Source organism: Metopolophium dirhodum, chromosome 7, assembly GCF_019925205.1.
Source record: "Metopolophium dirhodum isolate CAU chromosome 7, ASM1992520v1, whole genome shotgun sequence".
NCBI lineage: Eukaryota > Metazoa > Arthropoda > Insecta > Hemiptera > Aphididae > Metopolophium > Metopolophium dirhodum.
The window spans coordinates 26,194,913-26,212,710 of NC_083566.1; the positions used below are offsets into that span (position 1 = coordinate 26,194,913).

Consider the following 17,798-nt stretch of genomic DNA (forward strand, 5'->3'; position numbering starts at 1 on the left):
TGATAGCATTCTCATCATTGTATTTGTCTGAACGTGGATTCAGTGCTGTAGCAACACTGCTAACAAAAAAGAGAAATCGGTTGCTTGTTACCGAACGCGGTGATTTACGGCTGTTTTTGAGTAAATTTGAGCCAGATATTAACAAACTCGTTAATGCACATCAAGTTCATCCATCACATTAAGTAAATTTTATATTTTGAATTCATAACTTTTTTAGCATGATTTTAATAAAAATAATTTTAATGTGAATAATTTTAATTATAAATGTTTCGTTTTAATAAAAATACTTTTAAGTATGAAAAAGTATGCGTTTTAATTGCTGTCATCCAAAAAGCTAACTTAAAATTTATGTTAGAACTCGGAAATTAGATATAGCATATTTATATATTATAAATTGTAATATCTATTTTTAAAAGACATAACTAATTAGAGTCTTGTAATGTACCTACCTATATTTAAAAAATAAATAAATATAATAATAACTGTTGAACTTTTAGGGACATAATAGGTAACACATTCGTGTATGTAGTATTACACTATTTATATAGGTATATTTATATACCTAATACCTATACGAGTATATGAGTAGGTATATTATTCGTAAGTGCGCACACGTCAGGATAGGCAGTTGACCATTCCGTGAATATAATTTTATGTGTACATGGTTATACATCCCTAATCCCTATGATATAGAATATAGATATTAGGTGAACAATAGAAGTTAAGTATGTGACACTAAATTAATAGTTACCTATAACTTATAACGTTGTATTTGGAAAAAAAATTACCAGTTATTAATTAAAATTGTATCTTATGTTATAAGTCATAACATATATTTCTATAAATTAAACCAAAATATTTATATATTTATATTAAGTACCCTGCATAGGTATGCACCTATTAATTATAATTATTCTACAAACAGGGACTGGAAAAACGACGACGGCGTTTATATCTCGCGTGTTTTATACATTTCTAGTCCGGAACTAAAATATGCGGCTACAACACTTGGTTAGCACATTTTTCGTGACATTAAATATTTGTTTTAAGTCTTAAAAGTAAATTTAAGCCCCAAAAGAATATAAAAACAAACTTACTTTAATTATCGACTCCTTCAGCGGAATCCGTGACGTGTGTGAACTGCGACGCCCATGAGGAAACGCTCCAGAATACAGCCAGAACTTAAAATATTGTGATTTATGAAAAATAAAATTATACGAAACGCAGTAAGTTTTTTGCTCATATCTTCTTTGCTTATTGAAATTTTAGAATTTTTAATCGACTGTGTCTTCTGCAACGACTTTGAGATTTGCCATAGATTAAATAAATAAATGATAGATATTATACTAGGTACGTCAATATCATGAATCCACGGATATAATATAATGCAACTTTTTATATCAAAGAGTTCTGTGTTAAGGACCAATTTGTTCATTGAAATTTGATATGACAATAAACCAAAATAGTTTATAATTTTGAATTTGAATTATAATAATATGATATAGGTATTATTTAAATTATTATTTTCGTTTATCAATTTAATTATTGATTAAGGTGATGAATAGATATCAGAAGCACAAGAAATATAAGAGTATATTGTATTTTATGAATTATTAAATAAAAATGTGATTACTGGCGATTTTAGATTTTAGAGTTAACATAAAGCCATACACGTATACAGTAAATTCATCAAATACTATAATACCAACTATATTTTTACAATGATGTGTGTTTTTTTTTAAAATATTTTTAATTTTAGAGTTAACATAAAGCCATACACGTATACAGTAAATTCATCAAATACTATAATACCAACTATATTTTTACAATGATGTGTGTTTTTTTTTTTTAATATTTTTAATTATTTTTTCTTGTGGTCTGTGTAAACGATAAGTATTCGTAATCAAGATTCAATTTTCATATATAATATTATATTATAGGCACTCAGTATGTAATCATATGTTTATTTTTAGTTTAATTTAATTGTAGGTATTTAGTAAATAATAATAGGTATACGAAATTGTGTTTTCGAATGGCAATTTATTGTTTGTATTAATACCTACACCATAATAGGGAACTACAATTTTGTAAATGATGTACAAATGTATTTTTGGTGTTTTAAGGCTGCTGTAAGATCATTTTATGAGAATCCTCGCATTAAATTGTTAGGATTATTTGATATGAATAATTATTTTATTACATATAGGTTTATTACATACCAATTGGTAAGTCGATCAGAAACTATATTTACACTGAATGTTAATAGTAAAAAGCTATTAAAAAATCTATTATTTGTATTTATTTGTTAATAATAATTAAGACTTAAATATTAGCAGTAATCTTTTCCTTTCACAAAATGTTTTTTTAATTATTTTTAATTTAATTTACATTTATCCCAAAGTGATATCTGAATGATATTTCAATGATGAATTTTAATAGTTACATTCTCGGTTACATTAATTGGATTATAAATTAAAATAAACTACAGTTTCCAGCTTCTACTACAACATTATTTTATATTTTATTTTATGTTTTTAATTTTTTAAACGCAGTCTGCACCTTGTGTTGGTGATTTTACACGTAATATAATAAAATTGATACTAGTGATGAGTAGGTAAGTACCTTATTGTTTAATCAAATTATTTACACGATTATTAACTAAAAAAATATCTATGAAGTATAAACATCCGCATTTCCATTAACTATAAATTCATAATTGTATGAGCTATACATGTTACATATATTTTTCGAAAAAACTATTTAAAAAAACAAGAATAATTCCTATTTGATGTCACACGGGTTGATCTAGCAACTGACTGCTACGACAACTGTGCAATTTATTTTAAGTATAATACGTTTTGAAAACGTCCAGAAAAGAGTTTGTCTTAAGACTGTCTGTCTTGATAACAACTAATTTAATTTAGAGTGTATTGTTATATTATATTATAATGAAATTAATAATTATAGTAAAATATATAATTGCAAGACATTTAATACCTATATCTATAGCCATCTAGGGTATAAGCTACACTAAAAAAGGTGTAAGTATGCTAATAAAATATATGAGGTGTATAATGTATTTATGTACATAAAAATATAAAATATAAAGATTAATAACATTATATTGTTTTAAATACTTCGCGCAAACCAAAGGTGATACCCGGCGTATAGTATAACATGCAAAAAGGTGCGTATTAAACTTGGCGTGTTGAAACGAAGACGGTCTCGCGTATTTTATACATCGCGCTATTGGGATTAAACTTATAAATGCTTCTACGTCACCTAGTTAACAGATTGTCCGTGGCAATAAATATTTAATTTAAGTCTAAAAAGTAAATGTAAAATAGTAGGTAATAATATGAAAACAAACTTACTCGTAAACATCTACTCTTCCGGTGAAACGTAGCTAGAGTGCCGCCATCGCCGAAGAAACAGCTATCTTCATCCATATTTATCTAACCATCTCACTCCGATGAGCTGAAACTTGAAAGTATCGAAATATTTTATGAAAATAACCTGATCATAACGAAATTTGCGAGTTTGTGTTATAACTTACATTATAAACGAATTTCGACATTTGACGATTGCCATAGATATCATAAAATATATTATTTACTATGATAAATCCAAAGAACTTATATATTATTACATAAGTACTCAGTATACCTATACGGTATATTTATAAATCGTATGTTCTTTTACAGAAATCTTTGTAATCTGCAATGCACCTATTCTGGTTTTCTATTTCAATTATAGTTCGCATGCCAAATTTAACTATACAAACTGGTCCGCAAGTTTATAGACATTCTAATACATTCTCCCGCCAGTGCCAATAGACAAAGTGTTTGAGAAGTTATATTTTTTTGGTACCTAATTAATTTACAATATGAATTATTATAAATTACCTATGTAGGTACTTGTCCAAAACTCGACTACCTGCAAATCATTGGTTTTTATGGTATAGCCTTACGAAGTTCACGATTTTCGGTGTTTTACGCACCCGTACAACGCTTAAAGTTTTCCGAGCTTAAGTATTACAAATTATTTTTTTTTTAATCTACGTAAATCAACGTTTGAAAATTGATGATGCAAAAATAATTCTGACACCCACCCATGGTGGTTTTACATAACAAGTCGAGGGATGTTTTTGATTTTAATTGTTCGAGCAAGCGCAGTGTGGTACACCGGGTACATATGAAAATACCAAAAATTTCAATTAGTTATAATACATATAACTTAAAAATAAGACTGACCGCCAAGTTCAGACTTCCCTGTCGTTTTCAGTTAAAAACTAATGATTTCCGGCAATTATTTTTTGCAATATCGTTCTTAATTCGTTGTTACTTGTAATATATACATATGCCTATTTTAAAAATATTATTCGTGGGTAATTGAAACGTCTAAAATATATTATCATATACAAATACGATAATAAACAAATAATAATAATTCAACTTAACCGGCTACGGTATTAATAATATTTAATAATATCAATATAAATATAGTATACAATATCCTAGGCTGACAAATCGTCTCCACTTAAAATCGTTTTTCGTATACTTTGATATTATATCATTGAATTCAAATTTAACACTATCCATAACAGTCACCCACTTGTAACCTACTGTTCAGCAGAGTCACTTCCAATTTTTTTTTTTAGATTCTGAGGGAAGCGATGAATGTATTTTTACAATGATGTGTGTTTTTTTTTATTTTTTTTTTTGTGTCTGTCATCACCTTTTAGGACAGTAAAAGTGCTTGAATTTTCTTTAACAGTAACTTTTCTGATAGGAAAGTGAATCTAGTTGGTACTATGGGGGGTCAAAAGTAAAATTTTCCCAGTAGTTTTCAAAAGCGACGTGAAAAACAAAGGAAAAACGGGAATTTTTTTTCGCAAAGTCCGTTTTTGAGAAAATCGATTTTGGTTTTTGGTGCAACTCTAAAACAAATGACCGTAGGTACATTAAATTTTGACTGAATGCTTATATTAGCTTTTCTATACACCATAACATTTTCCAAATATTTTGACTTGTTTTGATCTGGTTACGGACATTTTCAGTTTCCATTTTATTTTAGTTTTTTTTTCTATAAATATCAATAAAATGTTATTTGTTGGTTAAAAATGCTTGAAAATTTAATAGAAGGCTCCTAAGTTATTGTTTCAAAGGCAGATGAAATAAATTAAAAATCCTTAGTCACGGTTTTTATTTATAAGCATTTAAAGTTCAAATATTGACAAAATACGGAAAAATCACGAAAATTATCAAATTATTTTGAGTTGAGAATTCATAAAAATTTTTCTTTTTCAATCTAAGATTCGAAAATGTAATACAAGATAATCCATAAGTTTACCTACCTATATCAAAAAAAAAATGTCTACATGAAAGTCAAATTAAATTTTTATGAACGTTTGAAATTCATATTTTTACAACATTTGATATTCACTCGATTTCTCATGTAACGATTTTCTTATTTTGTTGTAATTAAAAAACGTATGACTGTAGATACTTGAAAATTTCACTGAATGTTTATATTAGCATTTTCTATACACGATAAAATTTTGAAAATAATTTGATTCTTTTTGAGCTGTTTACGGACATAGTCAGTTTTCAATTATTTTAGTTTTTTTTTCTATAAATATCAATAAAATTTTATTTGTTGGGTAATAAAGCGTGAAAATTTAATATAGGGCTGCTGATATATCGTTCTAATAGCAGTTAAAAAATATTAAAAATACATATGCTCAATTTTTATTTATAAGCATTTAAAGTTCAAATTTTGACAACATTTATCAAATTTATAATTTATTAATTATTTTGTAGTTAAAAATGTATACAATGTTTGACTTTTGTAGCTAAGGATTGAAAATTTAAAACAAGGCTCCACGTAAATAGGTTATATATAAATTACTTTAATATATAAATTAATTATTTTATATATAAATTACGTTTTCAACTCACAGTTATGCAGATGGATGTCGACCGGTTTGGGAGCGACGTCTGATACGCCATTGTTTTAATGAATTCAAACATAAATAATATATTATTATAATATTTTTATATGTATATAGGTACGGTTGGTATATTAAATTAATTAAGTAGGTAATATATTAATATAGTCTATTCATTATTTTTTTACTATGCTTTTATTGTATTAAAATATACACAATGACTTATAACTTACATTATTGGACCGGACATACAGCAACGTCGAGTTGAGGTACCTGTCCATAAACACATTTTCATCAGCAAAATATAATATAAAATATAAAGTAAAGAAATGCATAAAGAAAAAACTGTATTTATTCATACAATTTTGAAATCAAAAACATTAGAACAAGATAATGCTTTCTTAATAAATTAAAAATATTTGAAGATTTTATTTGTCATACGTTTACATGGCAATTGTAAAATTCTATTAAACCTATTAGGTAGGTACGTAAACAACATTTATTAATATGACAAATATTTAAAATTTCAAAAAAGGGGGACCCTTGTGTTAATACCCCTCACTTTGTTTTTTGGATAGCGCTGGGAATTGTTGTGCACAAACGTCGGGACCTGGTGCGCATTTCTGCACAAACGATGCACAAACGTTTGGCACCTTAAAAATTTCGATTTTCCAAATAGGGTGTCTCGTTTCAATGCCCCCCCCCCCCCCACTTTATTTTTTGGATAGCGCTGGGAGTTTTTGTGCACAAACGTCGGGACCTGGTGCACATTTCTGCACAAACGATGCACAAACGTTTGGCGTGGTCAGAAGTTCAAATTTCGAAAGTGGGGGGGGGGGCATTGAAATGGATCTGCAACAAATTATATTCCGAACAGTGTTTATTTCAGGAGGGGGCGGAGAAGTATTACCGCGTTTTACCAATATCACGCGTAGGAATCTTATAGGTAGGTAGTTTTTAAAATGTGTTGTCGTCTGTCACTCTTGTCAGTGTAGTATAATCACTGTAGTGGTTTACGTGTGTACGACTTGACGACTTTACATTTACGATACTTTAACTGTTTGGTACATTTGTAGATGTTTTGTCGCGTTATTGTGCTTTTGAAAATTAACCGTTAACTGCCAGTATGTCAAAACGCAAAACTAATCCTATATTAGATATGTTTCGAAAAAAACAAATGCAGCCGATGCGAGAACACGAAGACGTTGATGACCCACCGGTTTCACCTCTTCCAACACAATTAATTGAAGATCAAAGTATTCATAAAGTATTAAAAACTTATTCTTATCAAAGAAATTGGGAAAAATTGTTCAACTGGTTATATTTTAATACTGAAAAAGGTGGGGCTTCTTGTAAAGTATGTGAACAATTTCTCAGTAATGTTCTAAGTGCTTTACAGAAATCACAAGGTATATTTATATGTACTCCATTTACAAATTATCGAAAAGCTACTGGTAAAACTGATAAACTCTTAAAACACGCTAGGTAGTTCAGAAAATTACTCTAAGGCTGTAGCTTTAAACGAATTTTTCTTACAAGGAAAAAATGAACCTATATATACACAAATGGTTCAACAAAGTAACTCAGAAAAAATACAAAATAGAATTAATTTCTCTACTTTTGTTCATAGTGTTTATTTTTTGGTAAAAGAAAAAATTTCCTCATACTACTAAATATGAACCGTTATTAAATGAAGTAGTGCTAAAACTAAATCAAATTATTGATAAACATAATACATAATATATGACATAGGCTCAGAACGGAGTATCATTAATAATATTACTAAATGTCAATTACATTTTTTTAGACTTTTTTAGAATCAGACAATGAATTTTTAAGAATTTATATTTTATGTATTTGTAGGTATCCATCTAATACCAATAAATTAAGCTTAAAACGGTATGTTTACTTCCCTTCATTACTCCTAAAGTCTTATGATGTACCCAATTGAAAATTTACAATACCCCCCGGAATAAAAGGTCTGAAATAAACACTAATTCCGAAACTACACCAATATTTTCAAAATAATCATTAAATATTTTATACTATATTATTAATATCTTAGACAAGTTCTATGCCTGAATTCGTTAATATGAATGTTGGTCCATTTGTATTTTGTATACCATTGGCGAACAATGCAAATTAGGCAAATAGAAAATCGAATCAACCAACATCACTACAAACCATGACCGATTTCCATTATAAATTGACTGGAGACTAGGTTCAGCTTCCAGTTATGTTTCATGTACCCCATTTATATGGTAAAAATAGGTACTGACCCCGAAGAAGGGATAACAATGTTATTTGTATTACCAGAAATTAAAATAATTAAATACTATGTACTTAGAAAATTAATTATCTTGATAGGTATCTATGTAAATAAATTATAATAACTGTGTATGAAACATATTTGATTTTCTTTTCAGTATACTTAGGACAGGATCAACATTTTTGATAGATGGTACATTTGCTGCCGCTCCATCATTTAACCGGGAGTGTCAACAGCTACCTATATGTTTGCAGGTATAACGATCGTTGGTTTTAATTTGGTGAACATATATTAATTATTATAATATTTATATATTACATATATAACTATATAAGTATGAAAATATTTAGTTTAAAGTTTATAAGACTGCAGATTTTAATGTACGCAAATCAATTGACTTACATAGTTACATAATGATGCTAATTATTTGAATGCAATGGTTAAAAGAATCAAGATAAAGATATTTACAGATGAATTGTTAAAGCACAGATAAAAAAGGGGATAAATAAACTTTCATGTCAGTTTGTTAAATTATATTTACAATTTTTATTTTGTTTGAAATTAAATTCTTGCCACAGCGTTTAAATTAATAATTAAATTATATTAACCTGTAAAACAAATTGTGATGTGTGTAGTTTCAAATACACTAGTTACAGATACCCATAGTTGAAATATAATTGAATAATGAAGGTTCAATGCTGATTGAATGAAAAATTATTTGCAAAATAGAAATCCTCATGCAGAGCTTACATCACCCATGTGGTTAGCAGATTATCTGTGGCAATACATATTTATATAGATATTATAATATGATATATCCATATACGATATACCTTATGGCTTATATTAAATAGGTCTACAGATGAATCATAATATGTTATTTTATTTAACTTTTTCAGAACCTATTTTAAAAAAAATATCAAAATCTGCAACATAGCAGACATTGATACATGTGTAGATGAGTATTGAGTACAAATTCGGAATTATATTATATTCGAATATATAATTAAAATATTTAATACTTATATCTAGTGTGTAGTGTGTTGTAGACTATGCAAAAAATCTTTGTAAAAACTTTAATGATTAAAATGAGGTGTACCTATATAAAATATAAACATAAATAATATTATATCGCTTTAACTAATACAAAATTCTAATAAGTAGTTTCTGAGTTATTGAAATATTCGTACTAAGGATAATAATCCTTATTCCTTAAATATGGTTTTATAAAAATATATACTACATGTAATATATTGTTCTATGGTAATAGTAGATGTAATATTCATTTTTACAAATTATTTATATTGATAGATCAATAGCAATTACTAACATTTTAAAATCATCTAAACCCCCACCCAAATCTACTTAACCTATTACTATATGGCATAGTCTATGCCGCATAGATATATTATCCTTAGTAATTTGACCCTGTTCTATCGTAGCTATTTTCGAAAAAAAATTAAATATCAAGCGTTCTCAATCATGATAAAAAAAAAAAAAAAACAATCAAACATCATTTTAACCTATAATAGGTAATTTATACAATTTAATAAAATTCATCAAATGTAAAATCTTAATATTTATTATTTACTCATCGACAAGCGCACTAGGTATTAGTAATGCCGTAACAGCCACTCACGGTTCCTACGTCAGCCGTCTGAAATTGCCTGTACCTTTATACCTTATATAAATAACCAGAGTATAGGTAAATGGCGTTCCCAAAAAAGGGCACAGTAATTTACAATGTAAATTACGACCCCGGACATTTAAATTTAAAAAAAAAAAACATGGATACCTATAGGTTTAACAAGGATTACCTATAGGTATTATATAATATTATTCATTAGCGAAGACAACAAACAAAAAACAAAAAAAAATTATGGAAAAAGAAATATAGTCATAAACATACAAGGAAAAAATGTTACCAAGGTTGTTACAGTTTTAATATAATATTAATATAGGGATCCCATATTTTGTTTTGCTTAAACCAGGACAAACATTTTTTGTTTAATTCTTATGGAATAATCATACCACTTCTCCTTGGTCAACCACCAGTAATAATACAATACTATTATATATTACAGTATTATAATACAATATAATACTCACAATGGTCAGAACTTTACAGCAGGTGCTAGGAATTCTAAAACTAACTTAACATTACAAATTTAAATGAATAACCAATACAATTATTAATTAGCGATGTGAACAAAAATTGTTGTGGGAAACAGGAAAACAGTGAACATATTCATCAATAACTGTCGTCACCAAGCTAGGAAAATAATTGTAAAATATATTAAGCCAGTGATTCAAATAATTAACTTGATTGTATAATTATTTATCAAAACAAAATTGTTTTTCTATTAAACATGTCAAGTAAAAGAGTAAAAGACAAAATGTTAACCTAAATTATTGAAATTTGATTCAGGGACAAAAAATTGGCCATCCCAAAACACATCATTGGGACAATGTGACACTATATTCAAAACCAGTACTACGGCAGTACAGTCCTGGTCAAACCGGGATATATGACAACCCATATTATTATATTAGTATAAGAAAATTTGAATGACTTAGTGATTTACATTACACAAAAATCATAGTAAAGATAAATGCACGTTTATTCATCAAATGTATAGGTACAATTATAATAGGTAAATGTTTAAATAAAATCAATTATATTTAACAGAACAAAATATAAATAGGTCAAACTCAACTCATGACCTATATTAATCATTAATCACAAACAAATAAAATATGAGCTCCTTAATAAAACATCTAAGTAAAAAAGAAATGAAGTAAAAATTATTGTAGATAGTACCTACAAAAAGTAAAATTATAATATAAATAAATTGTTCTTTTAATTACACATGAAATAAATATAATAATAATGTAGGTATACAGCGTGAGATGCTTAAAATAACACTCTAAAATAATATACAATTATATTTATGGAAAACTTTTTATAAAATGTCTTAGATTTAATATTATTATTTTTAGTAATGTTTGTTTATTTTCAGTCGTAAAGACAAATTTTAGAAGTCTATCAATAATGGACTACTCAAGTATATTAATAAAATATCACAGAGCGCCTCAATAATAAAATATATCAATTTGGTAGAAAACAAAATATTTAGTATAATATAATATGATTAGGTACTATTTAAATAAAAAGTAGGTAAATAAAAAGCAATACAAATATATAAATAAAAAAAAAAAGAAGAGATTAATGTTGATAACTAAAGTCAAATAGAATTGTCTGAAGACAGTTACTTAGGACCTCATGAACAATTCGGCAAGTCTTATATTATAATTTGTTTTATTCAACATTTAAATTCTTTTTGCTTTCAGCCTTTAAACTTGTTGACATCCGTTGGTAATGAGGCTTCCATGTACCGTTAGGTCGCTGATAGTCTAAATGGTCGTATTCTTGTTCTATATAACAAATATTTAAAATTTATGTTAACATATAAATTAATAATCACACAAAAATCATTATCTATTCATATTTTATAACAATGTTTATAATAATATGAAATTTATAATTGAACAGAAATTTCAATAGTTAATAAGAAACATATCTAACATATTTTATTATTTTTGATGAGTTATTAAGATGTTACAATATTCAATCATATTATAATAATTAGTAAGTTATTATCTTTTAGATTTAATAATATCTCACCCGCTGCTGCTAGTTTTTTGTCTTCAATCTCATCATACAGATTTTCTGATTTTAAATCATCTAAACTGTGATAAATGTTAGGGTTGTTTAAATCAGCTTCCATATTTTTGAAAGATGAAGCGCTAGTTGATGGCATACCATAACTATCACTGTCATCCATCAATGATGACGAGCAACCAGCTTTCACCAAATTATTAGGCTTACACAAATTGTTTTTAATTTGACAATTGTTCAATGTTTGGTGTTCACTAACCATTCCTACTGTTGTGCTAGTCTGTCCAAAAGAATATACAGGATTGTCAAAATGGAATCGATCTGAAATTATATAAAAATCATTAAATGGTAATTTTATTCAGTTATATGTTACATAAAATATATTTGCATTTAATATTTATTTATACTTAAAAAGTGTAAACAAATTTTAAAATATGATACTTTTTAATAGTAAAAATATATTTTTAACTTAAGCACGAACCAAGAGTCAAAATCACAAATAGTAATACATAAAAGCCACAAAGTAGTCCACAATGGTAATTTATGTTATATTATATTAATTTAATAAAATAAATATTATTTTATTTCATTCAATTTATTATGTTTATTATTTATATATTATAAGAAAAATATATTTACCTTGATTTAAGCTAAGTGGATCGGCTCCATATTGGACATGTGCATGTATGACATTTTTGAGACCGGCAACACGATTGCGGTAGTATAAGAACAACATGATAAATGCAGCTATTACCAAAATAGCAACAAACATTCCAGCTAAAGCACCTGAAGAGCTTTTTTCAGTTTCTAATGTACCAACTCGTCGGTCAGTTAACGGCTCATCACAGTTCTCACCTAGACCATTTGTTATTTTTAAAAGTATTCAATATATTATAATAAACAATGCTATTAAATTAACTGTAAAGCAATAAGTAATCAATATTATTTAAAAAATCAAGTTAATTATGGAAACAATAATTGTAGGCACCTATAAGATTTGTCTTACAATCTACAATTAACAATATTTAAGTATCTATTTGGTAGTAATATTTGTTTCAAATCGTATTAAATTTTTTTTTTTACTTATTGATAATATCATAATATTTCTATATCACAATTATTCTACATATCTCCCCATCAAGTTAAAACATCAAAGCATTTAGAACAGATACCAACATGCATAGCTATAGGGTGATAAAATATATTGTAAGAGCTCTGAAGCTCCACTATACATTTTCAATATGCCATATTTCATGAAGGGCTCTGTCTCCTACAACCACCTTCCAACAATTTATGTTAATGACATTAATTTTTCAAAAAAAACTGTGCATATATACCTTAAATATTTTCAAATTGCTAGAGTAACAACTTATGAGGAACCTTGTTATATAATATTGTCTAACTTTTTGAGGGTGAAAACATTTTAATCAACATTTAGAGAAGAAAAAACTAAATAAATGACTAAAATAGCTCAATAAGCATTAAAAAATGTTGTGAAAATAACAAGTATATTTGGTTATTCATTTTTGAGTTAGGTACACAAAAAAAAACAACGATTTTGTCAAAGTGAAGGCGACTTGTGTAAAAGTTACAGTTGTTCCTCAATTTTTTTTCATGATTCTGATGATACCTGGGGGTAAGTACTGGGAATTTTCAATTTTGACCTCTCAATAGTACCAGCTCTAGATCCAATTTGCTGTCAGAAATCACTCTCAAGAACTTTCTTAAGCATTTTGTCTAATACTTTTTGTGTGTACAGACACTCGTCATTAGTTCAATATAATAGGCTCAATTAACCTGAAAGAAATGGACAACAATAACTTTGGGAGGGCTAAGCACCCCCTCCCCTAGATACGCTTATGGGTAGGTAGATGTTTTGTTAGGATGGTGTAGATATTTATTGATGAGTTAGGCTTCATATTATTTTTTTAGTAGGTATTATAAAAAAAACTATGAATTATTTAATTGAGTAGAGAAATAGATAGGAAAGTAACAATATGAAATTAAAATGGACAAATAGATCATGACAATAACTGTGCCTATAATAATTGATACAATTTAAGCATATCGAATGATTTAATAATATAATATATTATACCTAACCTACAAAAATCCACTTAAAGTAAATCATAAAATAAAATATAATACAATACACAATAAATATCTTTAAAAATTAGATATGAACAGTGATATATTTATTATAGGTAGGTAAATTGTAGAGGTACCTGTGTAACCGTGTCTGCATACACAGCCGTCGACCGCATGACAGATAAATTTTTCACTGGGGCAGTTGCACATAGACATGCAGTGATCACCATAATATTGATCAGGACAAACTATAAAATCGTAGACAATTTGTCAGTTTTTGTGATAAATGCTTAACGACAGTTGAATAGACGTATTAAAGAGCTCAGCGTTTCTCCAATTTATGGCTTCGAATTGAAACAATATTATATAGTATACTGACCTTCGGAACACGAAGGGCCGGTGAATCCTGGTTTACAGTGGCAAACTCCATCAATGGCACGGCAAGAACCGCCGTTTTGACATTTACATGGGAGCCCACAATTTATACCGTACGTGCCGAGCGGACATACTTTCGTGCAGTTGGAACCGGTCCAGCCCGGATAACAATGGCAAGCGCCTGGAGATACAGAAGGAAAAAAATATGAGCAATTTACTTTTACATACCCCTTAAACCAGCGATAGAAGTCATCCTTACCGGTGACGTGATGGCAATCTCCGTATTCGCAGTCGCACTTCTTCAGGCATCCCCGTCCGTAAGACTTGGCTGGACAAGCGTGCTGGCATATTGGTCCGATGTAACCGGGTCGGCATTCAAACTTTCCGGTCACGTGGTCGCACGATAAGTTATCTGTGGAAATGGTAAGTGAAACTTTAGCAAAACTGTAGAACCACCTCCGATCACCAAAATCACCTTCATTATTTTACAAGTGCTACTTTTATAATTCTATCTTAAATGGACTCTCAAAGTCTCCAAAATCGGTACCCACTTTCAACTGGGACAGTCTCCCCCGGCTAGTACCTTATAATACGTTTATTTAGCTATGTACGCCTATTGTATATATTGTTCAGCTGTGCTATGGTATTGTTCTATGGCTATAGTCTACCTATATTATTTTACACATAAAATTGACAACGCATCGTATCTCGTAATCTCAAGTGTTTATCAATTTGTCCCGTGAATACAAAACTATCGCAATTAAGAATGTCAAAAAATAAATAAAAATAAAATGCATTTTATATGAAAAAACGGCAAAATTAAGTGTTTTTTTATTTTAATAGAGATTAAATGAAATACATTTCGTAAATTATTAATGTATACATATACATGTTCCTATTACTATAAATCATTTAAATAAGCCATTTAATTTTAAACCCGAACCCTGTGTTATATTATCTAGGTAATATAGATAGATTAATTACAGACAGAGAAAACTACATACCATCGGAATGTCTTTCCGGACACTCCTCTCTGCACCCGAAGCCATACTTGCTCGGCTTGCACGGCAGATCACACTTAAGCCCTTCCCAGCCACGAGTGCACGTGCACTTGGCCGTCTTCTGATCGCACGAACTGTCGTTGTAACAATCGCACTCGTTCTGACAATCCTCACCGTAAGTGCCGCGCGGGCAGAGCGTCTCACAGTGTACACCTGAAAACGCAAAAACAATTAATTCAACAATAATCCTGAACTCGTACAATAGGCGTGTAGACTGTAGTTATACAATATAACACGGGCTGCCGAGAACTGTGCAGTATCTATATCGACCCGGCCGCGAAAATATATTGTTAATTGTTATGCATTTCAGCTGTAAAACGTATAATGCAATAAGTGTGACATCGTTTACCGTTCCAGCCTTCGATGCATTTGCATTCACCAGTCACCGGGTTGCACGACGCCGTGTTTTCCCAGTTGCACTCGCAAGTCTGCTTACAGTCTCTGCCATAAGTCTCGGGCGGACAAGCCGAGTTGCAGTTATCACCAGTAAAACCCGGTTGGCAAGTGCAGGCGCCTGAAACAATATACGATCGATTAAATACAACATACAAATATTAATTATTATTACTAGTCAATAGGCACCGTGGACTTAGGAAGCACCGCGCATATAATTTGTCCGATATACATAACTGGTCAACTATATTATATTTCTAAAAGGTAGAGGATATTTGCACCCTTCTTCCATAACCATATAAATATACTAACCCATATAAGATAATGCTATAACACAGTAGCGTATTTACGGGGGGGGGGGGGGGGATCAAGAGGATCAATCCCCCTCCATAGGCTGCATATAATATGTACAATTTTTCGGAGTCCTAACTTAAGGCCTCGCCTCTAGCTTTAAAAGCGGGGCTACTGGATAAAATCATACCCCCCCCCCCCCCCCCCCATGACAAAACCTATGCCACTGCTATAACACAAATATAGTATACATGCAGTACTCTTTGACGAGTTCTTGTCCAAAAAATTGTAAATTAACAGCACAATGCATTATTTACCTAGGAAACCGTGCAGAAAATTACATTGAATGTCCAGTAAAAATTTAAAAAATTTCAACTTTAGAAAAACTAATTTATTTAACAGAAAAACCCTAGCCAAAGTACAAGAATGAAGAAAGCCACACATATACAACAAATCCAAATAAAGTTTTAGAAATTAACCTTATGGTCACTTCAGAATATTTTTTCAAATCCACTACAAATCTTTCACTCATAAACTCTTCAAACTAAAAAAAAATGCAATCTACAAACCAAGATAAAATACTATTCCAAAAATATTTTAATAAATAAGTCAGGTGTTTCTTGAGTACCCAAATCATATAAAATCTTCCGGTTAAGCAAAAATAAATATATTTAAAAACTCAATTGATCACCTATATATCCGAATTACGTTCAGATAAGCCTGCTGCCTATAATATACCTACATCAAATAAGTATTTTTAAGAGTTATATGAAAATATACCATCACAATAATATTTTTTATCAATGCATAAGAATCTGGAACAGTATAATTACTTCGGTCTAGCATTTTCTTTGTGTTTCTTAGTTTTCAATACACGTATTTAATTTTTATACGTATTATTTCTATTTATGATAAAATAGAAAATTTTTGATTAATACATGGCTTAACGGCCGTCCATGGTATATAAAGAATATCGATTGACTATTATTATCGCATTATAAAATAATTAATAAGGCTATCAAGAATTATCGAATGTCAAAATCCATTCAATAAAAATATTTATCTTCTTTTAATATTACCTAGCGAATTTTGAGTATACATGGAGATTGGAGGTATAAAATATGCCAGTCATCGTTATAGCGCGTCGTCGTTTACTTGTGCCAAATATCATACATATCGTTTGCGCATCAACATATCGAACAATTAAATGGTATACACATTTTTGAAAAGATGTAGTCGTACATCAGTACATCACATACTAAAATAACTTTTAATGCCAAATTTAGGCTGAACTCAACAATTATAAATAAATTGGCTTTTCAATAACATTTTAATTAATAGTCATAACTATAATACATACACATATTGCGAAAAAATGTATGGAATAGTTGTGGTTGTGAGCCACCAGCCACTCTAGATGTTTAATCTGATCGTAAAATACGTTTATATTTTTAAAAAGAAACTATATGACTACTAAATATTTTAAAATTGAATAAAATTACGACGTCAAATTTTAAGTTGAGTGTAAGTAAACCAACTTTCACTTTTGGGTAATCCTAATATTAGGATTACCCAGTCCTATTATTCGGGATATTCGTATTGCACTTTTTACCTAAATTAAATAGTCAAATTGCACTTGGGTTAAAAAAAAGGTAACGTGCCAACATGGTTGAACTAAACTTGGGTTCAAAA

General features: G+C 29.0%; 1 protein-coding gene across 1 annotated transcript in view; it reads right to left on the minus strand.

The window, feature by feature from the left end:
* Window positions 1-11,298: 11,298 nt before the first annotated feature.
* LOC132948771 (protein draper-like) overlaps window positions 11,299-17,798 on the minus strand; it is a 34,009-nt gene continuing 27,509 nt past the window's right edge. Inside the window, exons 11-18 of the mRNA XM_061019415.1 lie at window positions 15,772-15,936; window positions 15,366-15,575; window positions 14,621-14,773; window positions 14,366-14,542; window positions 14,124-14,234; window positions 12,538-12,753; window positions 11,905-12,219; window positions 11,299-11,654 (exon numbers count right to left, since the gene is read on the minus strand). Coding sequence (XP_060875398.1) covers window positions 11,539-11,654; window positions 11,905-12,219; window positions 12,538-12,753; window positions 14,124-14,234; window positions 14,366-14,542; window positions 14,621-14,773; window positions 15,366-15,575; window positions 15,772-15,936 — 1,463 coding nt within the window. The 3' untranslated portion in view covers window positions 11,299-11,538. The remainder of the gene's footprint in view (window positions 11,655-11,904; window positions 12,220-12,537; window positions 12,754-14,123; window positions 14,235-14,365; window positions 14,543-14,620; window positions 14,774-15,365; window positions 15,576-15,771; window positions 15,937-17,798) is intronic.